Consider the following 21379-nt stretch of genomic DNA (forward strand, 5'->3'; position numbering starts at 1 on the left):
TCACTCTCACCACACCCCTTGGAACAATTTGTTCCTGTTGTGGAATATTCTGGAGAAGTTCTGGCAGAAAGAACATGAACTTGTCCTTATTTGTTTTGAAGATCTCCAACAGAACATGTTTAAAGATATATAAATAATGTCGTTTTCCCTAAAAATGCTATTCTGTGTAGTTGAAATCTCTTCACCTATTGGACAATCCACAATCTAGAATTGAATGTCAAAATTGCATGAATGCTCTATGACTCAGCCAGCTCAGATAATTTTCTAATCAAGCTCCTGAAAGTGGAGACAAAACTAAGAAAACTATACATACAAAGTAGAACCTTTACATTTCTTTATGTGGTCCAATGAAAGTACAGCTTTGGTAATGTTGGACAGCTTTAGCAGACAACTACTATGATAAATTACAAAAAGAAAATATGTTGATTTAAAAAAATCTCATCCAAATATAACTTTCTACTGCACTTTTTGTAGAGGAGGTTAGCTTTGAAGCTTATAAAACAAGCTCCTCCTATAGCGAATAATGCTAGTTCGCGCAAGCAACAAAAAACCCAATGTAGCTGTTTTGCACTTTGTTGTCTTTTGGTTTCTTAGTTTCTAATGTCATGTTCTGTTCACAACTGTTTTGTAACTTAAATACCAGATTGTTGAATTTTCCGTCTGCCCAACTTGTTCATTGTTGAATTATTTGAAAGATCATGTCCACATTCACAAAAGTTTTTTCTCAAAAGTAGATTTTTTTGGTTCACAATTTTCAAGTTGTGCATTAAAAATGACTGATGGGAATTCAAAAGTCTTGCTTGAGTTTGCAAAAATATCTTTTTGTACACTACTTGAGGTGTTCCTACTTCTACAAATCCCGCTGACATGAAATAAACAATATACCCAGCCGAAAATAATTGTTTAAGACCTCTCTACACTATGTTTTGTATATGATTTTATTTTTTCTGAAATATCATTAACCATAGCCATTGGTATACTCACATGGATCACTGTAGCACAGGTCCATGGACTGACTTATAACTAGAAATCTCAGCTGAAGTTCCAAGTGTAACAGTTGCAATTTCTGAGTTCAGAACTTTTGTTTATTCATTTATTCAAATGAATGTGTTTTTTGTCTACTTTGCTTGAGAGTTTGCCCTCTTTTTTGGTATGAAAGCAAACTGCATGGTTAGGTTTAGGAAAATATCATGGCTTTTGCCAAAATAAACTATTGGCCCTCATACTGTGAACATCGACCATTTTTACCCTGTTATGTAGGCTAACAGTATGCATTTTTCCCCAATAAGTTTTCAAGCTGAGGAAAACAAAGGAGGATTAAAAAAAAAAAAAACACCCATGCGTGTGTGGACTAAACAAGAAAACTAATTGTGCGGGTAACTCTTGTCTTTTTTATCTCCTCCTTTTTACAAAGGCATTTTAGGATGACATGTCACAACTAACATATTTGGTCTCTAACTCTTGAGGTTTGGGTTATTTTAGTCTGGATAAGAAAAAAGACTAAAGACTAAAACTCCTGCTCCAAACATTTTATTATAAACAGCTGCTTATTTAATGGCCGCTGCTTTTACTCTCCAGACAAAAGAGAAAAAATAACAACAGTTTGAGGAACGTTTTTTAAAAAATGCAATAATGAGGCATTGTTTTGTGGTATCAAAGTTTTTCCTGAATCCATTGTTTTTGAAGATGTATAAAACAGATTATTATAGATTATTATTGGCAGACTTGCATGTTTTTTTTATCAGTTGTGAGTGAGTCTTTCATTGTTTCTGTGCATATAACATCTTTAGCCTTTTTCAGTTCAGTGTTACTTCTGCACAGAATGTCCCCTGATGATATCTGTGATATCTTTACCGAAGCTTTTAAGCATCTGACCGATGCAATTTGTGTCTGAGAAGTTTCTATTTTGTTAAACACAAGTCTGCTTAACAGGATGTTTTAACTTTGAATTTCTTTCTTGACGATATTGGGTACATCTTCGTGATTAGGCACAGGGTAATGCTCTGACTCTGGATGATAACAGTGATTAAAAATACTACCTAAACACAGTTGAGGTGAAGAGTAAAGAGTCGTGGGAAACTTGGCTGTGCCTAATGTGGTAAACTTGTCTTTTTTTTTCCTTTTCTTTTTTAAGTTAAAGACTTCAGGCTTAACGTGGCAAACCAACGAAACAACAGCCTGTGATGAGAGTCAGGGGTGCCACAGAAAAGCCCCTTTCCTTCAAGATAAAAGGCTCCTGCCTCAAAAGCATATGCCACACAATAATGAAAATGTGACTTTAGCCCAAGGGATTGAAGCAAAGCGGAGGCAACCTGTTTGTTGATTAGAGGAGGGAATACAAAGAGAGCTCAGAGAGGGTCAATATAGGGAAGGAAATGGAGGGTGTAGATCTTCATTGCCGCCCACCAACCCCTGCTCTCAGAGCAGATTGAAAAAGTGATAAATATGCATGAGTTTGGCTTCAACAGTAGAGGCCTTTGATGATGTGGTTGAGAACGCTCTATCTCTGCAGCAAATAGGCTGAAAATAACTGTCTGAGAATGTTTACTTCGTCTGTGTGAACAATCTAATGAGCAGAAAAGACTTCACAGGAAGATTTTTTTCACACACTTTGTATATATACTGTATCTCCCCTGAACACATGCTATGTATTTACAGCTCTCTGTAATCAAATGGATGAAAGAAGGAAAATAAAACAATATGTATCTGCTCCAATAACTGACTGTGTGATCCACTTCAGATGTGGTTAATCCATAATGTTCACGTTAAGCTTCTTGTAATCTCTATCTACTAGAGAACCCTTTAATGTCAAGCTCTACCATTTAGTAGAGCACATTTCATAGAGTCAATATACTGTGTGAAAAACTAAGCCTATTTTAGCCACCTCTACCTTGTTTAGGGGTGTAGTGCTAAAAGAAAGTATAAGTTGTTTCTCCTTTTTTCAAATTGTGATAGTTTTACCATAAAGCTAAAACCACTCATGAAAAAAACACAGGTTCTTATCATCATTGTCCTAAGAAATGACTGTGGGGGCATCGAAAGGTTAAAACTGTTTTCTGGATATTGTAAGGGCCAGGATCTGACAATTAAATCAATTGTTTGCAACTAAGGGATTGCCAAATCTGGGTTGGAAGTGAGTTCCTGCCTCGTGTGGAGGTGTTTAGTCATTTCTGGATCTTGTTCCCAAGTTAGGATAGGATAGCGCATGAGATTGGCATGTGGATTGGTTGAGCGTCTGCAGTGATGGGGACATTGTACCCATCTCAGCGGAGCCAAAAAGCAAAACTGACTATTTATCTGTATATTTACATACCAACCCTCACTTATGATCACAAGATGTGGGTAGTCACCAAAAGAATGACATAATGAATACACGTGACAGAAATGAGCTTCCCCAAAGGGTGGCTGGCCTCACCCTTAGGGATGGGGTTAGGAGGTTGGTCATCAGGGAGAGGCTCTTCTCCACATCAAAAGGAGCTAGTTGGGGTGGTCTGGACATCTTTAGAAACAAAAATGAATGAAGAAAATGTAGTAAATATACATGTTTTGTAAAAATTTTTCCGAAACTGAAATGATATTGCTACAACTGGGAGTTGCTATCACAATATACTGATATAGACGATACTCGTGATATTTAAAGAATGAATTACTGATATCTCATTGCAAGTGCACATGAACAACACTTCAGCCACTGATTCCTGTTTTAAGGCAATCTTTGCTGTTATTGTGTGTGTGTCACACAAAAGAAATCTAGAGTAAATACAAATGACTGTTATCTTAGGAGACATTGATATGAGTTTTGTGCTTACCTAATGTAATACATTTTTGGCATAAGCTTTAGGAAATCTAAACTTCTCAGCATTTAAATTACAGTGAATAAGCTGATATCTTCTTCCACAATGTTCGAAGTAATGCTGTGCCCCTCTTGGCATATTTCAAACTTGTCCAGAGTTTTGGTGGATGGCCAGCGTTTTATCACTGCTAACTCTTACAACAACAGTAAGAGAGTTTCTTGAGGCATATAAACTGCACTGCATTTCTTTGGCCTACGTCTCGACTTGGCTTTGAGCCTGTTTGGGCCTCGTCTTGAGTAAATCTGTAAGTTTATACTTTATCTTGTCTGGGAATCACCTTAAGTGGTCATGACTACAGCCTTGTCTATACCAAGAATTGTCCCATGTGTTTCTTGTACACCGAAGTGATTAAGTACACTATTTAGTCTTGATTTAACAAAATTGGTTGTTTTCATGTTACTAGCAAGCTTCCGTTCTACTATTGTACGTGCAGTCTGTGCTGCAGTTGCAAATTGCCTTACACCCTATGTAAATATAGAGTGGCAGCCATGATCCTTCTATGTGGGAGCTGTGGCATGTTTAAAGAACAGCTACCAAATTAAAAAAGTAACAATGCAGAGTTTTCTCTCAGATCTTAAGCAAGCATCTGTTTATTATGAATTTACTTTTGTAGAAGCATGAGAAACATTTAACTTTTCAGTGGGAATACAAGCTTATTTGAATGTTTTTTTTAGCATTTTCTTCTCTGCGTGCCTCCCAGAACTGCAGGCCACCCAGTCCTTTGAACACTACAGCATATCAGACAAGGCCATGGACTACAGGATCCTGCAGATGGACGAGGACCAGGACAGGATGTATGTGGGCTGCAAGGACCACGTTCTCTCCATGGACATCAACAACATCACCCATGGCACACTTAAGGTTAGCGGGTGGTTATCGTTAGGATCTCAGAATCTATTCTTCCATAACAATCACAAAGAAGAAAACAAAAACTGAATATTATGTATCATAAAGCTGCTGCCGAGAATGTTCTCACAATATGTGCAATGATATGCAAATTACCTTAAATTGTCCATGATTAGTAAAATTTTCAGTTTATCCCCAAAAGCCATAAAACTGCCCAAGCTCTCTTACAACTCATTCTGAATGCAGTGAAGAAATTATCTTTTGTGTAACTGACAGGCATGAAGTGTATGTACAGATGGGAAAGCATTTATGTTCCCCCAGAGAGTACTCTATGGCATTCATTTTTTTCCCTGTAAATTACGTGATACATTCACTGAGCTGGACCTTTCAACCCTTTCCCCAGGTTTGAAAACACATTTTCCATAAATGACAGCTTGTTGTAATTACTGACACTGAGACTTGTGGAACATCCTTTGTGTTCATTTTCCACAAATTGTCCTTGTGATTTGTCTGAATAAACTGTTGAACCTCATGAGCATACTCATGTTATGTCTCTCTGTATATGTTGCCTGTGGGCTTAGTCTCTAATCTAAATACTGTTTTTTTTCCACCAGGTTTTTTGGCCTGCATCTACGAGCAAAGTGGAAGAATGCCAATTGGCAGGCAAGGACCCAACAGTAAGGACAGCAGACCTTTCAAACCCATCATTTTGGACATTGTGGGGCTATTTGGGGGACCAATTACTACATATAGCTAAAACAAATGCAACAAATAAGAAGCAGAGATACTTTTAACAAGGTCCATATTACTTTGCACCAATCTGGGCTGTTAGGGCCATTGTAATATTTGCAAAACAACTCAGGATTTCCAAAAAGACATTTTTGAGTAGAGAAAATGTTTTATTCTCTCGTGTTAAAGTAATACATTTTTAAAAAAGATCAACTTGAAGGTTCACTGGGATGATCAAATCATAAATCTATAGAGGGGAAAAAAACTCAACTCCACTCAAATTGCAAAACTGGGTTGCATCATTATATTAACCCTGCTCGTCATGTACAATATATGTTGTGGATGGCCTTATTGAATTATACTCTTAATCAGATTTAGCAATAATAAGATACTTGGGATTTTAGCCTAAGCATATAAACACTGCTGGGAATTGTGCTTCTTTAAAAGAACATGATTTGGAACAGATGGTTGTTTTTGTGCATCAGTTACAATTCAATGAGCAAACTGGTGATATCCTTACATCTATCAGCATATATAATTTCTGACTTTATAACCTGAGAGTTTCATCACTCTTTTTATGTCTTTATTTGCCTGAAAATACACATTTTTCTTACAAATGAAAAGCTCTTGTTTGGTATGAGCGTTAGCACATGTTAGCTAATGTTAGCTAATGTAGCAAGCTTGCCTCAATGTAGCACTGAAACTATTAGGCAATGGGCTATAGATAAAATCTGTTTCCCCAAAGACAATAATTTGAATAAATACCTGTTTATGAGGTTGACAAACATTTACCTAAATAATCACCCATTTATAAAGCCACAATTGCCCCAACATTGCTTTTGACCCATATATAATATCTCACATTGTAGACACTAATGACACGTTTTTAGACCTTAGTTCACAAGACTGATTAGAAAGTCCTCAAGCTTGTCTCCATGATGTTCAAGTTCAAGATTTAAAGGTTGTTTAAAGCTGTTTCCAGATCAGTGCTTCCTGGAAACTATGCACTGGAAGTCGCTACTTGGGATTTCTTGCTCACATCTTTTTGCTTCTGTCAAGCCCAGACATATTTTTAGCTGTGGGAGGATTGACAGCCGTAGATCCCGGTAAAAACTTTGTAAAAGGAGCACAGCTCATTGACGCAGAGATTTCATAAGCCCCCATGATTCTGAGCAGCACCTGCTGGCTATAAGATTTAATGAATTACATACAGAGAGACTCATGAGCCTGATTCTGCTTCAGTATCATTTCTCCTTTAATTCAATTCTACTAAGACATGCAAGGCATTCTATAGATAATGCAGTGGAGAAGCCAGCAAAATTGAAGGAGAGAAAAACTGGTTTATGTTTTAATTGTAAACCTCTAGAGGCAAAATTTAGATAAATCAAAGGCCTAATTTCTCACTTTACCATGGCTCTATGAGACTGATATCTACCATCTCTCTTTCCTCTGACACCATCTGGGGTAACAGAGCGAGGATTTTGTACTACATGCTGTTGCAGAAATAGATGAGGAGCTGTTTCCAGTAACTGATTTTTGCTGCTCTGAGTAATCGTATGCTCCAGGCAGGCTTTCTCAAATATTTGGGTGAGCCATCTATGTGCAGAGCCTCCTTCCCCTCCTTCCCTGCATGATCTCTGTCATTTTGCCTCTTTCCACAAGTTTGAATTCCTGTCTGACTACATTTCCTACCTTCTTTGCTCACTTTTTCCAACTCTTTCAACATTTCATTTTTGCTACAGTATATTTAATTTTCTCTCATCCACAGTCAGCTTTGTCACTGGCTTTTTTCTTGACTCAGAACTCCCATACATCTGTTATGGTTACCATCCCCATCTCTATATATTAAATTCTCTTTCTCCAATAGAATCTGTGCTTAAGAGGGGCTCTAGAAAGTGACTGCACATTGTTTGTGCCAGAGGGGGTCATCAGAGGACAAATCTAGACCAGCTATGTTGATTACTTTGTGCTTGAGACGTGTGTATTGAGAGGAAACAGGACAGGAAAGTAAAACAGGATAATGTCATATACTGTATGCATGTGGCTCTGTAAGATTGACATCAGATATGCGTGCAGGCATTTATGTGGGTGTGTTAAAATGAATGAGTAATAAAAGTGAGGCGGGGAAGGAGGGCCAACAAAGCAAGATAAAGAAGAGGAAGATAAATAACAGAGATGGGTGTGAGATTGTAAAATATTCAGTTGCTATTCATTGATAGCTCTCAATGGAGCTATGTGCACTGTGAGCTGCAGCAGCTGCCATTTCTGCAGCCATGGCCAAGTTTCTGACAGCTCCCTGGATACGTGTTTTTCTCCTCCCCACATTTCTCCACTCTTTTCCTTTCTTCACTAGTTTTCTGTGAACTCCAGCTTAATTAGCCACAATGCCCAGGACTCCTGCTGCTGCCAGGTTTGAGAGAGTGGAAGCAGAGGGATCAGTAGTCAGTCTCACCTACTATAGATATATCACTGAACCATTCATACTCTTTTTCCTCAGGTCTTAAAAACAGAGCAGCTCTGGGATCATTTGATTATCCAGAATGTGATTCCACAAGTGTCATAACAAGTGAGATCAGTTTGATTTACCACCTCACATGGAATAGTATTCAGGAGCAATAAACATGTTCCGGATTTGATGTTCACCTTGGCTTTATATCAGGAAACAGATCTCTCCTGTGGTATGTCAATGCAATGTGTCATAGCTGAGGCTGGAGAATATGAAAACGGTCAGAATCTAAGTGCTGTTATGTCTGCATTAAAGTAGACTGGAGCACCTTTAGCAATTGCAATTGAAATTGTCTTTTTGTTTTTGTTTTTTTTTGGGTGGGGTGTCCATTGTGATCAAGATTATTCATACTTCACCATGAAGAACTTCCTCACACTACATGGAAAGGTGTTAGATGGGTTTTGGAAGAACCCAAAGGATCTTGGTCCAGATTAAGCGCTTCATGTAGTGAAGCGCTTTGAGTGGTCAGTTAGACTAGAAAAGCGCTATACAAGTACAAGTCCATTTACCATTTACCATTAGAATTGTTGTGATTAGCAAAATAGGGCTTTGGCGGTAATGAGGGATGCAGCCTCTAAAAGTCCTTATGATTGTCATTAAAGTGACATTATTTGACATCATTTGATTCTAGATCTCCCCGGAGTGATTCTGTTGGGGATGCTGCTGGAATACGAGGCATCGGAGTTGCTGTTGCAAGTTGTTAGATCTTGGCACAAAGTCAAGCTTGTTTACTATGTATGTCAGACTCTCCCGCTTGTCAACAATCAGGTTTATCTTTTCCTTTTTTTAGATCATGTAGATCATGTATCTTTTGCACTGGAGCTACTTGTAGCAAAGTGCGAAATGGCCAGGCTGAAAGTAAGCCCTTGCAAATCTGAGGCCAGTGTTCTCAACTGGGTTGGGGGTGGGTCTTAGCCTCGAGGGTAGGAATTTACATATCTTGGGATCTTGATCACAGTTGATGTTAGCAGAAAACAAAACATAGAGAGGCGCACTGATGCTTCATCAGCAGTAATGAGGCCGATGCTTTGGTCCATTGTGATGAAAAGGGAGCTGCAAGGCTTTCGCTTTACTGGTCCATCTTTGTTCCAGCCCTCATCTACGGTCATGAGATTATTGACTGAGAGAATGAGATCACAGATACAAGGGCTGAAATGAGTTTCCATTGGAGGGGTCGCTGAGCTCAGCCTTAGATAAGGTCAGGAGCTCATACTTGGAGAGCTTGGGGAGCTGCTGCTCCTCCTCACTGAAAGGAGTCAGCTTATGTGGCTCAGACATCTGATTAGGATGTTTCCCAGTGGCCTCCTTTTGATTTTTTTGGGCACGACAAACTGGGAGAACACCCCGTGGCAAACGTACAACTCACTGGAGGGATTATATATCTCTTCTGGCCTAGGAACACCTTGGGAACTCCCATGAGGAGCTGGAGAGTGTAAATGAAGAGAGGGGTGTCTGGGTTTTCTTCCTGGACCTATTATCTTTGTGACCCGACCTTGTAAGCAGAAGAAAATGGGTGGATGAATGAAATAAGATCCAAATGGCTACAATTGAAAATTAGGGTTTAGCTTGTGCTATTGAAAGAGCACATGAACTAAACAAATGGACACGCTAATGAGCATTACACATCAAAATTGAGTCAATTACCATTAACCATATCATACTAGATCAGGAATCACCTTGTAAGACAGCCATATTCTCACAAGATCCAAACACATGAGAATCTATTTCAGATTTTTTTCAAGTTTTCAAGCAAGATTTTTGGTCAAGGCACAATGGCTCAGACTATACAACAGTCTCTACTGTCAGAAAAGGGCAAAATTCTAGTTACAGTCATTAATATTACAAATACAAACACAAATAGATAATGCAAATTATTCTGCTAAGAGTGTCCATGCCTATAAACTCCTGGATCTAATTAAAATAATTAGGGTAATTAACATGGTAAAATCAAATCCATATGCACTGCATGTGGCTCCAATCCACTAAGAAAACAAGAAGCTAGTTAGGTAGCTGATGCTGTAGTCCGCACAGTGGCTGCTCGATTGGGTTCTCAGCCTCAGCCTGCTAATGCCCAGTCGAGCCAGTCACTGTCCCTCTGGATAGTTGATTAGACTTGGAGATGATTTTGTCAGTGATAAGCCACACCAGCTTATAATTTGCAAGAAAAGTAGTTGCCTTTGGAAATAATAAAACCTCCGCTGGCTTCTTTTTGTCCCTTATCCTGCATCAGAGAGCGATAGTTCAATGTTGTAATTATTTTCTCATCATTTTCTAACAGTTAGAATGTGTTTTGAAGCAAGTCGCTGAACACTAGGATTTCATCCTTTGGATATTAACGAAAACATGCAATGGAGTCGAGCCTTTCTGACATAGTGAATTGAGCTACACAACAAAGGTTATCGATTATTATCTTTTTTTTTTATTTCTTTATTTTTACTTTAGTTTTTACTGGTCTGATGTACAGATAATCATAGTTGGGTTATAGGCGTAACAGTCAGTCTCCCAAAGATGTCAGTGTGCAGGCTGCTATAGCATCAAATATAGCATGACGAGACGTTATTTTTTTCATTGAAAGATGAGCACATGTTTTTTTCCTGGATTTCTTTGGGCATTCCACCAAGCAACTCTCCTGGTTCTCGTTTATTGATCTGATTCATTGAAAGTCCTTCACAATGAGAGACAAAAACTTCCATGAATGACTTCAGTGCAAAAGACCATCTGAAACATCAGGTTACACAAAGTGGATGAAAATATAAACTTATGATAACGCTGAACTGATCAATAGTTTTGCAAAACTTTGAAATGTGTGAATAACTTAACAGACCAACGACACATCTTTATTTCCTATCGGCTCAACATTTCGTGTCTTTCCTTGTTCTTCTGTACTTTCTAGCACGGCTGTGGGAACTTCATCCGGGTGATGCAGCCTTATAACAGAACTCACCTGTTTATGTGTGGCAGTGGAGCATACAGTCCTGTCTGTGTGTACATCAACAGGGGCCGCAGACCAGAGGTGGGTTCACAACAACAAACTTATGATAGAATAAACCATTTAGGGACGCTTACAATTCATTCGGATTGTCAATTTAAATGCTCTGGGATACATTCCAAAAAGAGGAAAACATCAAGCACCACTGGACATCTGTAAGAGTTTAAATGTGAAGCCTAAAACGTGAACATGGATTGATGAGGACACTTTGTACCGCTTGTTTCTACGTTAATTCTCCTGTTCTTTTAAGTTGACTTTAATTTGACCTGTGTGCTAAATAAAGCAATGTTTCAAAGCTGCTATCCAAAGCAACAAAACTGATTTCCTCTGTTGGAGAATGAGTCATTATCATCATTATGTCTTAAAGGGTGTAGGCGAATCAACTTTTATACAGTATTGTAGTTTCAAAACAAATTTTGACATATTTGTGATTCATTGCCGCAACATCAGGAAAGTGAATTTTCCATCCACCAACAACATATATCATAATAATTAAGCACTGGAAATGTTTTCAATGAATGACAACCAGTGACTGCTAAACTGCTATAATCAAATCACGGCATGTATTTAGGGATTTTCTAAAGCTACGCCACATGGTTTTTGAAAAAAATATCTGAGATTCCATAACTTATTAGGAGCCAAGTTTTCATGTGGTCCGATTGATGTCTCCTGAGATGAGAGGATCAGAAAGAGTAAATGGAGGTCTAGTGTCAGGGATGGAAGGCTGTTTTCTGGGCTTTCATGTCCAGCCACACTGCTCTGGAAGAAAGAGCTGGGAAACCCTCTAGGAGGAACTGAGTGAACATTCACCCCCAGACTGCTGTCGACTGCTGACAAACTCTAATAAGGAGAGAGAATCAGGCTCACTGCGGTGCCTTTTGTCATTTGGGGTTTTTGTTTGAAAGGCAGACTTCTCTGTTTGCAACCTCTGAGCTCAAACATGTCTGTGCCTCTAAAAAAAAAAGAGATCTGTTAAGCATGAAAAGCTGAAAGTATGGATCTTTTCTTTGTGGACGTATTATTGTGTTTGGAAGCTCAGTAGAATGGAAGCAACTCGTCATAAGCATGTGTCTTAATAAGGAAAGTTTTATTCAGCATCCCTGATGTTTTTCAAATAGAAAAATCTACCTTATTTGATTGAAACATTTCTTTGAAGCTGTTAAATATATCCTTGCACAACAGCAGTCAAATATTTAAGTGAGGGAAAAATAAATTCCTGGAATAATGCTGCTCCGCTGATGCAATCTGAATCCCCATTCATGGAAATTGCTCTACAGCAGTGGGCCGGATCTAAATAGATGGGACGGAAAGTGTTATCTTTTACCCAGGGCATTCTTAGACCTTTAAGTCTGCCACAAGAAAGGTGTGGAAACTGAAGCATCACCACTTCACATTGAGAGATGTCTGTCCAACTCATCAGCAGGGAAAATCCTCCATTCCTCCAGATTGGAGCATTTGTTTAATGGCCCATATGGGCCAGTTGAGGTGAACTACAGCAGGAATCCCTCTGTGCTTCCTTGAAATGAAATTAAATGAAAGGAGAATCTGGCAACTTGGTGGGGAATTTGTTTTGCCTTAGTTTTACTGTCATAGGCCACTAGATGGAACAATTTGTCATATAAAAATGTCTCCAAAATGTCTGATTTTCTCTTTTTCTCTGTGACAGGAGCAGGTATTTCACATTGACTCAAGGACTGAATCAGGAAAAGGAAGGTGCTCCTTCAATCCTCAAGTGAACACGGTCTCTGTCATGATCAGTAGGTGCCTCCATCTCTCTCTTAAAATCATCAACAGAAATAGTTTGCTGTATGACCTCAGTTTAAAGCCAAGGAGGGGCTTTGGTGGGCATTGTTAGGAATTTGATCTGCAGGCCAGATGGGAGGGATGGTGCATATTTTGATTGAGTTCATATCTGGTCGTGTAGGGAAAAAAATACCTTGCATTGCATAGTTTTTGGGAGCTCCCATTAGCGCAGAGTCAGATATCAGACAATGATATGAGTTCTCACCTTACATTCATTCATACAGCAGTAACCTAATCTCATGCACTGAATAAAAAAAAAAGAGGAAAAACTGTTATTCCCCCTATTACCTGACCTTTCCCCAACCCACCCACTATGTGCCAAACATTTTTCAGTGCCGGTGGTAATTTAGCATCTGACTCTTTTACTCCAGAGCTGTGCTTTTATAGTATGAGCAGAATGTAGTTTGCTCTTGTCCTTCCCTGAAAAGAAATGTCTGGAGGGCAGCACATGCTCGGACAACATGACACTTTCCAGCTAACCTCAATCCATCTTGAATGAGTTCATGCCCAGAAAAAGCTGCCCCAAGCTGCTGGATCTTTGTTTACATTTTTTCTCCTTTAATGGTAAAGTATCAACTTGCTACTTTGTGGATGCAGTGACAAAGCTGTGTTCACTGGGAGTGGTTTCAGAAATGTGCTGTGAAGTGACTTCCTATCCAGAACCGTTTGCATTCAATGCTGTGCAGCCTGTGGGTCATAGCATTTCGGTATTGATTTACAGCTTTGTCTCTTCATTGTCTATGGATTATCTGGATCTTTTAATGATACCATTTTTAGTTGATAAAATCTTGGAATTCTTTGCCGTTTTTTGATATTGAGAAATGTTGAACTAGAACCTCAACTTCTTTCAACAACAATCTGTGAACATCAGGTAACTGAGGACACCAGTTGCTGGACCTTCGGGGGATGAATGTTGTCCCATCCTTGTCCGATATAAGATTCTTGTTGCTCAGCAGTCCTGGTTAAAGGTCTGGACTACAGGCAGGGCAGTATAGCACCCGGACTCTTTTATTACAAAGCCGTGTTTTTGTGATGTGTTTTGGTATTGTCTTGCTGAAATGCGCAAGGCCTTCCTTGAAAAAAGGTCTAGATATCTAGATGGGATCATCTAGATGGGAGCATCTGTTGCGCTAACATCTGTATATACCTTCAACATAGATGGGGCCTTTCCAGATGTGCAAGTTTCCAGTTCCATTGACACTAATGCAATCTTCCACCATCAGAGTTATGAGCTTGTGAAAAGAGAGCTGATAACACCCTGAAGAGAGTCTCTCTTTAGTCTGGAGGACACAGCATCCAATTAATCTGACTACAGAACAGTTCTCCACTTTGCTGCAGTCCATTTCAAATTCGCTTTGATCCAGAGAAGACGGCAGTGTTTCTGAATCACGTTCACATACGTCCTCTAATTTGCATAATAGAGCTTTAACCTGCATTTGTGGATGGCACAGTGAAATATGTTCACAGAAAATGACTTTTGGAAGTTTTCATAAGCATGGAATGATTTCCATGGCAGAATCCTGTCTGTTTTTAGTGCAGTGCTGCCTCAGTGCCAAAGTATCACAGGCATCCAGTATTGAGCGTTAGCGTGTCCTTGCACACAGAGATATCATGTACTGTGGATGATGGAATATTCTTCAGTCTTCACAATTTTAATTTAAAGACCATCATGCTGAAATGGCCTCAGAATTTGTTCCCAGTTTTTTGCAGATTCCCTAAAGTCTGCCCAACTTGACTTCTACTTAGTCCCATTTACTTTGTCAGCTGTTTGTTGCCCCCATCCCAACTTTTTTGTTGCTGTCATCAAATTCAAGATGAGATCAAATTCTCCACACTATAGTAAAATGTCATACTTTCTGTGATTTGCAAAGATTGTTGGATTGTTTTTTTTTTGTACTTGTATTTTACAGTGTCCCAACTTTATAGAATGACAGATGTATTCCCCCCAGAGTCTTTTACAGAGTGCTGAACCCCTCCCCATCTTTACTTCTTTTTTTTTTTTTTTTTTTTTTTTCCCCCTTGTCCTGTTCAGCATTATGGCAGCAGAATTGTAGTCTGAATACCTTTGATGCCAAACAGATTTGCTTTGCCAAGGGAAGTTTTATAAATGTAAAGCTCCCCTTGATGCCCATTTATTTATTTTTGTTTACAATATATAACATGTAATAGAACTGAACCGGACCGGGGGACAAGGAAAGAAGAAGAGGAAAGAAGAGGAAACAGAACAAAAATAGAAACAAAAACCAGACAACCAGCTGCTACACCTGTAAAAAACAAAACAGACAACAATCCATGGCCTCTGAGGGGAATCCAGCCTTAGCGCCACCAGGAGCACCTGAAAGCAGACAAGCAGAGAAAAAACAAACACACAAACAAACAAAAACAAGCACAAGAAGCGGTAATCGCATACAACACAGCTGTGGATATAGATGACCTGAGACGACATGATAACACATCAACTGCTTAGCGAGCATGCTACTGGGCTAATGAATGTGTGTGTGTGTGTGTGTGTGAGAACATGCAACACCCATGGCACAGGATCTACATGGTAACCGTGGTTAGTTATGAGTGTATAAGTGTACAGGGCCACAATCCACAGCCCCCCCCCCCCCCCAGCAATCAGAAGCAGGCAGAGAGGGCCACAAGACCCAGGCCACCAGCAGCCCCCACGGAGCACAGAACCCAGGAAGCCCACCGCAGGGACAACCACGCATCCACCCAGAAGACTGCAGAGGAAGCCCCCGGATAGAGCCCCCATAAGCATAGGGCAGAGGCCCTCAGAGAGCCAGGGGCAACAGCCCACTGACCCCGCCAGGTCCCAGCCGCCCAGACATGGGCCGTGCACTGGACCCGGGCCCCGGGAGCCCGAGCGCCCCCAAACCCCCCGGCAGAGGCCCCACCCAATACCCAGGAGGGCCAAGTGCCCCAGACAGCCACGCAGTGGGTCAGCGCCTGCCCCAGCGCCCCTGGCCAAGTGCCCTGGGAGCCAAGACGTGCCCACAGGTGGCTGAAGTCGCGAGCAGCGGAGAGAGGCAATGCCGCCCCCCCATCGGGAGAAGCACAGGCAGGCCAGGCCAGGCCAGGCGACAGCAAGTCCCAGATCCAGGCCCAATCATTACCACACACACTTTCACGTCCCATACATCCACACGTCCTCCCTCCCTCAACTCCGCTGGGGTGTAGCGCAGCGGGCACACCAGGGGGCCAGCAGCCCCCCAGCCACCACAGACCCCGAACCAGCAGAACAATTAATTAATCCTCTTGGCCCCTCCCGCCTCGAGCAGCAACCAGGAAGCAGGGGTGTGGGAAGAAGACCCCTCCCCTCACCCTTCTGGCTCTTCAATATTTTCTAATAGTGAGCGATTAAAATTGAGGGGCAGCCAAACTTGTAGGACTGGGAGCGCGGCCCTCTGGGCAGCCTACATACCCAAAGAGCCCCGCCCACCAGATGCCACTCAGTGTAACCACCCCCCAAGACCCCATCTTTACTTCTGAAAAACAGTTTTGCTACCACCTTTAGATGGAATATCAGCACATATTTTCAACAAAACAATATATATTTCTGTCTTTGTAATATTTCAATTGGGTTGTAATGTATTGCTAGTGATTGCATTCGGTTTTGTAATCATACTTTAAACAGCATCCCAACTTTGTACCTAAGAAACTGTACCTAACTTGAGAGATTTCAAATTTCAGTCCAACACTCTTACACAACAAACATAGAGGCTGGTATCTCTTTCCAGTTAAACTCCTCCTTTGATCTCTGATTGGTTGAGAAGTGTTGGGTTGCCTTTTACACCGATAAGACGATCTGCACCCTCAGCTCTGCTTTCTGGCACCTGAGTATTGCCTTGTCAGCAGCAGCTTTGCCAGCCAGCAAACACTGTCAGAGATCCCCCAAGAGTGAACCAGAGGGGAGGGTGGAATAATCTATAGGGGTAGGAAGGAAAGTTGTCTGCCAAATACAGTGGAGGTCAACTGCAATGCTGTGAAAACAATGATACAGCACTTGGAGCCATAGAGGATAATCCGAGGCAGTTTCTGGGCTCAAGTGAATCTTTGTCTCATCTCCTCATCCACGCTTTGCACCCTCTGTGACCACTGAGTGCTCATCGACACCCACTTTTTTGGCAAAGCTAGTATGGACGTGTGCCATATATCCTTAGAATTCCTCTAACTTGCCCCACATCCTCCAAAAAACATGGCCTGAAACTGGTTGATGATTAAATGAGGAAGACAGAAAGCCTGAGGCAGCTGTGAAGGCACAAGGCTGTTTGTTAGCAGCAGGGCACATACAGTGTTGTTGATTCTATAAGGATTCAATTTCAGTAAAAGATAATGTTTACTAAATAAGTTTGAAATAAACACAACATTCATCTATATTATCTAAATACATATTTTCTTTAGTATTATGGCCATTTTAGTGAGTTACCTTTTTTCTTTTAGGCTCTAAAATGGGTAAGAATATTGCTGATGTGTGTTTTGATGTATGCTTCTAGATCAGGAGCTGTTCTCAGGCATGTACATTGACTTCATGGGGACGGATGCTGCCATCTTCAGGAGCCTGACAAAGAGAAATGCAGTGCGGACAGACCAGCACAACTCCAAGTGGCTCAGTGGTGAGCAAACAAACATTTGAATGCAGTCATATTGTTTAATTCACATAAAATAAGATGAAACCTCTTTATATCAATGTGGAAGTCAAAATCCCCTCAGCTTCTCTTTTCTCATTCAGAGCCAATTTTCATTGATGCCCACCTGATACCAGACGGAACGGACCCGAACGACGCCAAATTGTATTTTTTCTTCCGAGAGAGGCTAACAGATAACAGTGGAAACACTAAAAATATCCACACCATGGTTGCCAGAGTGTGTCCAGTGAGTGACTTTGTGTGTGTCTGAATGAATCAACACTGTATGTTTTGTGCTTTTGAGTTGCTATGTGTGGCTTTTGTCTGCAGAATGACATAGGAGGACAACGCAGTCTCGTCAACAAGTGGACCACCTTCCTGAAAGGCAGGATGGTGTGTTCAGTGCTGGAGGAGGATGGCACAGAAACACACTTTGACGAACTTGGTGTGTAAAAGAAACTAATTTTACATACTTTTTCTATTAGTCGTGTCCCCTCTCTAAGCTTTATATTCTATGGACGTTCCATGAGACGAGTTCAAACCAGTTTAGGATTGATATTGCCAAGAACCAAAGTCATCCTAATTTTTGAAAGCTTGCTATTTATGTTCCAAGATTTCTAGCGGTTGCTTTTTCCATAAACAAACCATGGAGCTTCTTATGTTTGGTCTGGATTAGGATTTGAGTCCCATGTCATGTTTCATAACAATTCCTCTGTTGCTTTTGGTGACCTCGTGTTCATTTATGAGCGTATTTGTCCAGTCCTTTAAGCTTCAAAAACTTCAAAGATCTGCGCACAGCTTTTTTAAGACCAGATTTTTTTAATCTAGGTCACCAGACTCGCATCTGTCAACAAGTACACTTATTAATTCATGCACTCGTGACTTTTTGAAAGGTGTTTGTCCACGTGTACACATGTGCATTTTCCATTTGCAGAAACTGTGTTTTTGCTGGAAACCGATCAACCCAAGGGTCTGTTGGTGTTTGGAGTCTTCACATCCACAAGGTAAGACTGATGAAGCCAACTGTAACAGTTTTCCAGGCTTCAGTGGTTATGTTAATCCCTGACTGAGTATGAGTTGGAAGGAACATACATAGAGATGTCACATATCATCAGTTCCAGCATCCTGGTTGATTTACTTTGTTTAGCTTTGTTTCCGTGTTGTTTGTATGACAAGAAATCTTTACTCGGATGTCTTCCAAAAGTGTTAAGAAACAGTTATCTGAAGGATCTTTGAGTGCACAAAGAATTTCAGTGTTAAATTTTCATATAGATGGACTCAAACCCTGATTCTTTACCTGTGTGAAAGCTAATCTGAGCCAAATCTCATTTTAGATTAAAAGCTATCATTAAAAACTGAATTTAAAAAAAACTTTTCAGCTAAAATCTTGATGTAACCATAGATACGCAAATGAATTATGCTATAGTTCAAGTGTAGAATTAATTTCTAGAAATCTTTTTTAAGGGCTTGTTTTGTTTCCAGTTAGGATTACAATGACCTGAACAGTTGAGAATCCACACAAATTACCTGGATGCTTCTGAAGCAATTTGATAAAAACCTGTTGCAAACCGGTTCCAAATAAGCACAGGGTCTAGTAAGGACAATATATCTTTTATTGAAACACAAACTTCAAGGCATTTGTGTGTAATGGAAACACAGACATTTGAGCACATTTTCAAATTTGTACTGTCAAATATGATTAACTTAATCTGATTATTTTTTACATTATAAACTCAGAAAAGACATGTTTACCACGTACTGTTTAAAGCTCTAAGGTAACTGAAGACCACCACACTGAACAAACTGACTGAAGTGCTCTGAAGCAAATGTAGAGGTTTATCGAAATGGTCACTTGATCCATCTGTTCTGGACTTTGACTGAGTTCGTCTGGGTGACTGAGGGTGATGCTGCCACAAATGCCCAATTCACTTGTTTCCCTCGAATCATAGAAAGTCTACAGAAGTGTAGCCTGGCTCAGAGAACACAGCCAACCCAAACAGTCGGGTCCATTCGAGTCTCTGAGCTCACTATTGTTGCTCTGCCTCTGCTGAGCACAATATGCTTTTGTTCCATTTCCCAGCAAAGCATCTTTTATGTGTTAAGCTGTGTGGTTTAAAATATCCAAACCAAACCACATCGCATATGCTTAAGAGGAAATAGATGATCTGTCCTTACCGGCTTGTGACAGCACTTCCTCTCTGGCTGCATGACTCGTACACCATCATGCTGTGATCATAAGAAACAACTGCAGAATATTATTTTTGTCGGGTAGAGTGTAGGTTCCAACTGTGTTTGTTTCAGTCGGTGTATGTTTTTTATTTCTTCAGCTCCGTGTTTAAAGGCTCAGCAGTGTGTATGTACAACATGGCAGACATCCTCACTGTCTTTAATGGCCCCTTCGCTCACAGAGAGGGGCCCAACTTTCAGTGGGTGGCGTTTCAGGGACGCATCCCCTATCCAAGACCAGGAACTGTAAGTGTAATGTTTTTTTTTCCAATGTATGATTCTAAAGGAATTACAAAAACTGGTCATCTCTCTTTTAAACAGTTTCATATACATATCAATTAGTAAGGAGCGAAAGGAAAAGATAGCGTGACATAGAAAATGCATAATGCAATGTCATACACATTGAATTGCAATCATCTTAACATAAATACAATCAGTTAACACATGTACACTCATCAAAATAAAAGTATATACAAATCAAGTATAAGGGCCACTGTGGGTAGAAAAATACAAACAGCAGAAACAGGGGGGGAGTCGCAGTGTGTGAAGGGATCAGTTTAGCAGAAAAATGACTAGTCTCTTATATTAAACCTCAGAACACCAGACACCGCAGCTCTAAATCATCTACTGAAGAACAGTACACTAAGCTAATAAAGTTGTAAAGAAATTTACGAAATATAATGTCAGATAGTATGAGCCTTTTCTGGTAAATTCCACATCAAGTTAAGAAATTCTATTAACCTCAAACCAGAAAAAAATAAGCAACTGAAAAAAGATAAAGCATAGTATCAAGCAATGCATAATTTTAGGGAGGGGGGATGTTTTCAAAAACATTAAACTGAAAACATGCTTCGGTTATTAACCTCTAAGAAATCCAAACTTTAACCCTTATGAGCATCGATTTGTATTACACAAACATTCTAAAACTATCCATCCCTAACAGTTGTGTAAGAGTTATACATGGCAGGACTTTAAACGCGGTTCTCTGTGTCGCTTTTCATCGATTGTTGAATGAAGATGCGAAAAAAAGTTGTGAAATATGTGTGAACTTGAGAATGAGTTTCCTTTTGCACAATACACACTCTCTGTCTCTACAGTGTCCCGGTGGAGCCTTCACACCTGACATACACACAACAAAAGAGTTCCCAGACGACGTGGTGAACTTTGTACGGAACCATCCCGTCATGTTCAACCCCATCTACCCCGTGGGGAGGAGACCCCTGGTGGTTCGCACCAACGCTGACTATAAATACACATCAGTGGCTGTGGACCAAGTCATGGCTGCTGACGGCAACTACCAAGTGCTCTTCCTAGGCACAAGTATGAATCCACTGCAGTTTTTCTAAAAAGAACACTGGTGTCTTGTGCCCTTCTGGGATAGAAAAAATATCACATTCATTCAAATTTAAAAAGAATAAGACAAGTAAGAAACACTAAAAGGAAAGGAAAATGAAAAAAAAGAAAATGTATGGTTTGGTCATAACATTTAGAGACCTATTCAGTCTTTTTCATGTGTTTCATGAGTAAATGATTGCTGAGTGGAGTCTTGTTGCTATAGCTGGTTATCAGATAAACAGATAAAGAAAACAGCAGATAACAGGTGTTGCAGCTGGACAGGTAGAACAGCTTGGCACGGCATGTTCTGATTATTTAATCCTATCCATGCTGAGATTAACATATTGGCTCCATAGCAGCAACAATACACCTTTCAATGCATAGGCAATATGTTACAGTCATTAGAAATATATCATTGTGTGTCATGATAATCATTTTCTTGCATGTAACTAGTCTTATG

At 40.2% G+C, this 21379-nt stretch overlaps 1 protein-coding gene across 1 annotated transcript in view; it reads left to right on the forward strand.

Moving 5' to 3' along the window:
- sema3c (sema domain, immunoglobulin domain (Ig), short basic domain, secreted, (semaphorin) 3C) overlaps nt 1-21379 on the forward strand; it is a 45207-nt gene that overhangs the window by 14189 nt on the left and 9639 nt on the right. Inside the window, exons 3-12 of the mRNA XM_072377479.1 lie at nt 4555-4715; nt 5315-5377; nt 10829-10948; nt 12591-12681; nt 17227-17346; nt 17463-17605; nt 17689-17803; nt 18293-18362; nt 19686-19830; nt 20682-20904. Of these exons, the coding sequence (XP_072233580.1) occupies nt 4555-4715; nt 5315-5377; nt 10829-10948; nt 12591-12681; nt 17227-17346; nt 17463-17605; nt 17689-17803; nt 18293-18362; nt 19686-19830; nt 20682-20904 (1251 nt within the window). The remainder of the gene's footprint in view (nt 1-4554; nt 4716-5314; nt 5378-10828; nt 10949-12590; nt 12682-17226; nt 17347-17462; nt 17606-17688; nt 17804-18292; nt 18363-19685; nt 19831-20681; nt 20905-21379) is intronic.

This window comes from Leuresthes tenuis, unplaced genomic scaffold (assembly GCF_036924035.1).
Source record: "Leuresthes tenuis unplaced genomic scaffold, fLeuTen1.0.hap1 SCAF_23, whole genome shotgun sequence".
Classification (NCBI taxonomy): Eukaryota; Metazoa; Chordata; class Actinopteri; order Atheriniformes; family Atherinopsidae; genus Leuresthes; species Leuresthes tenuis.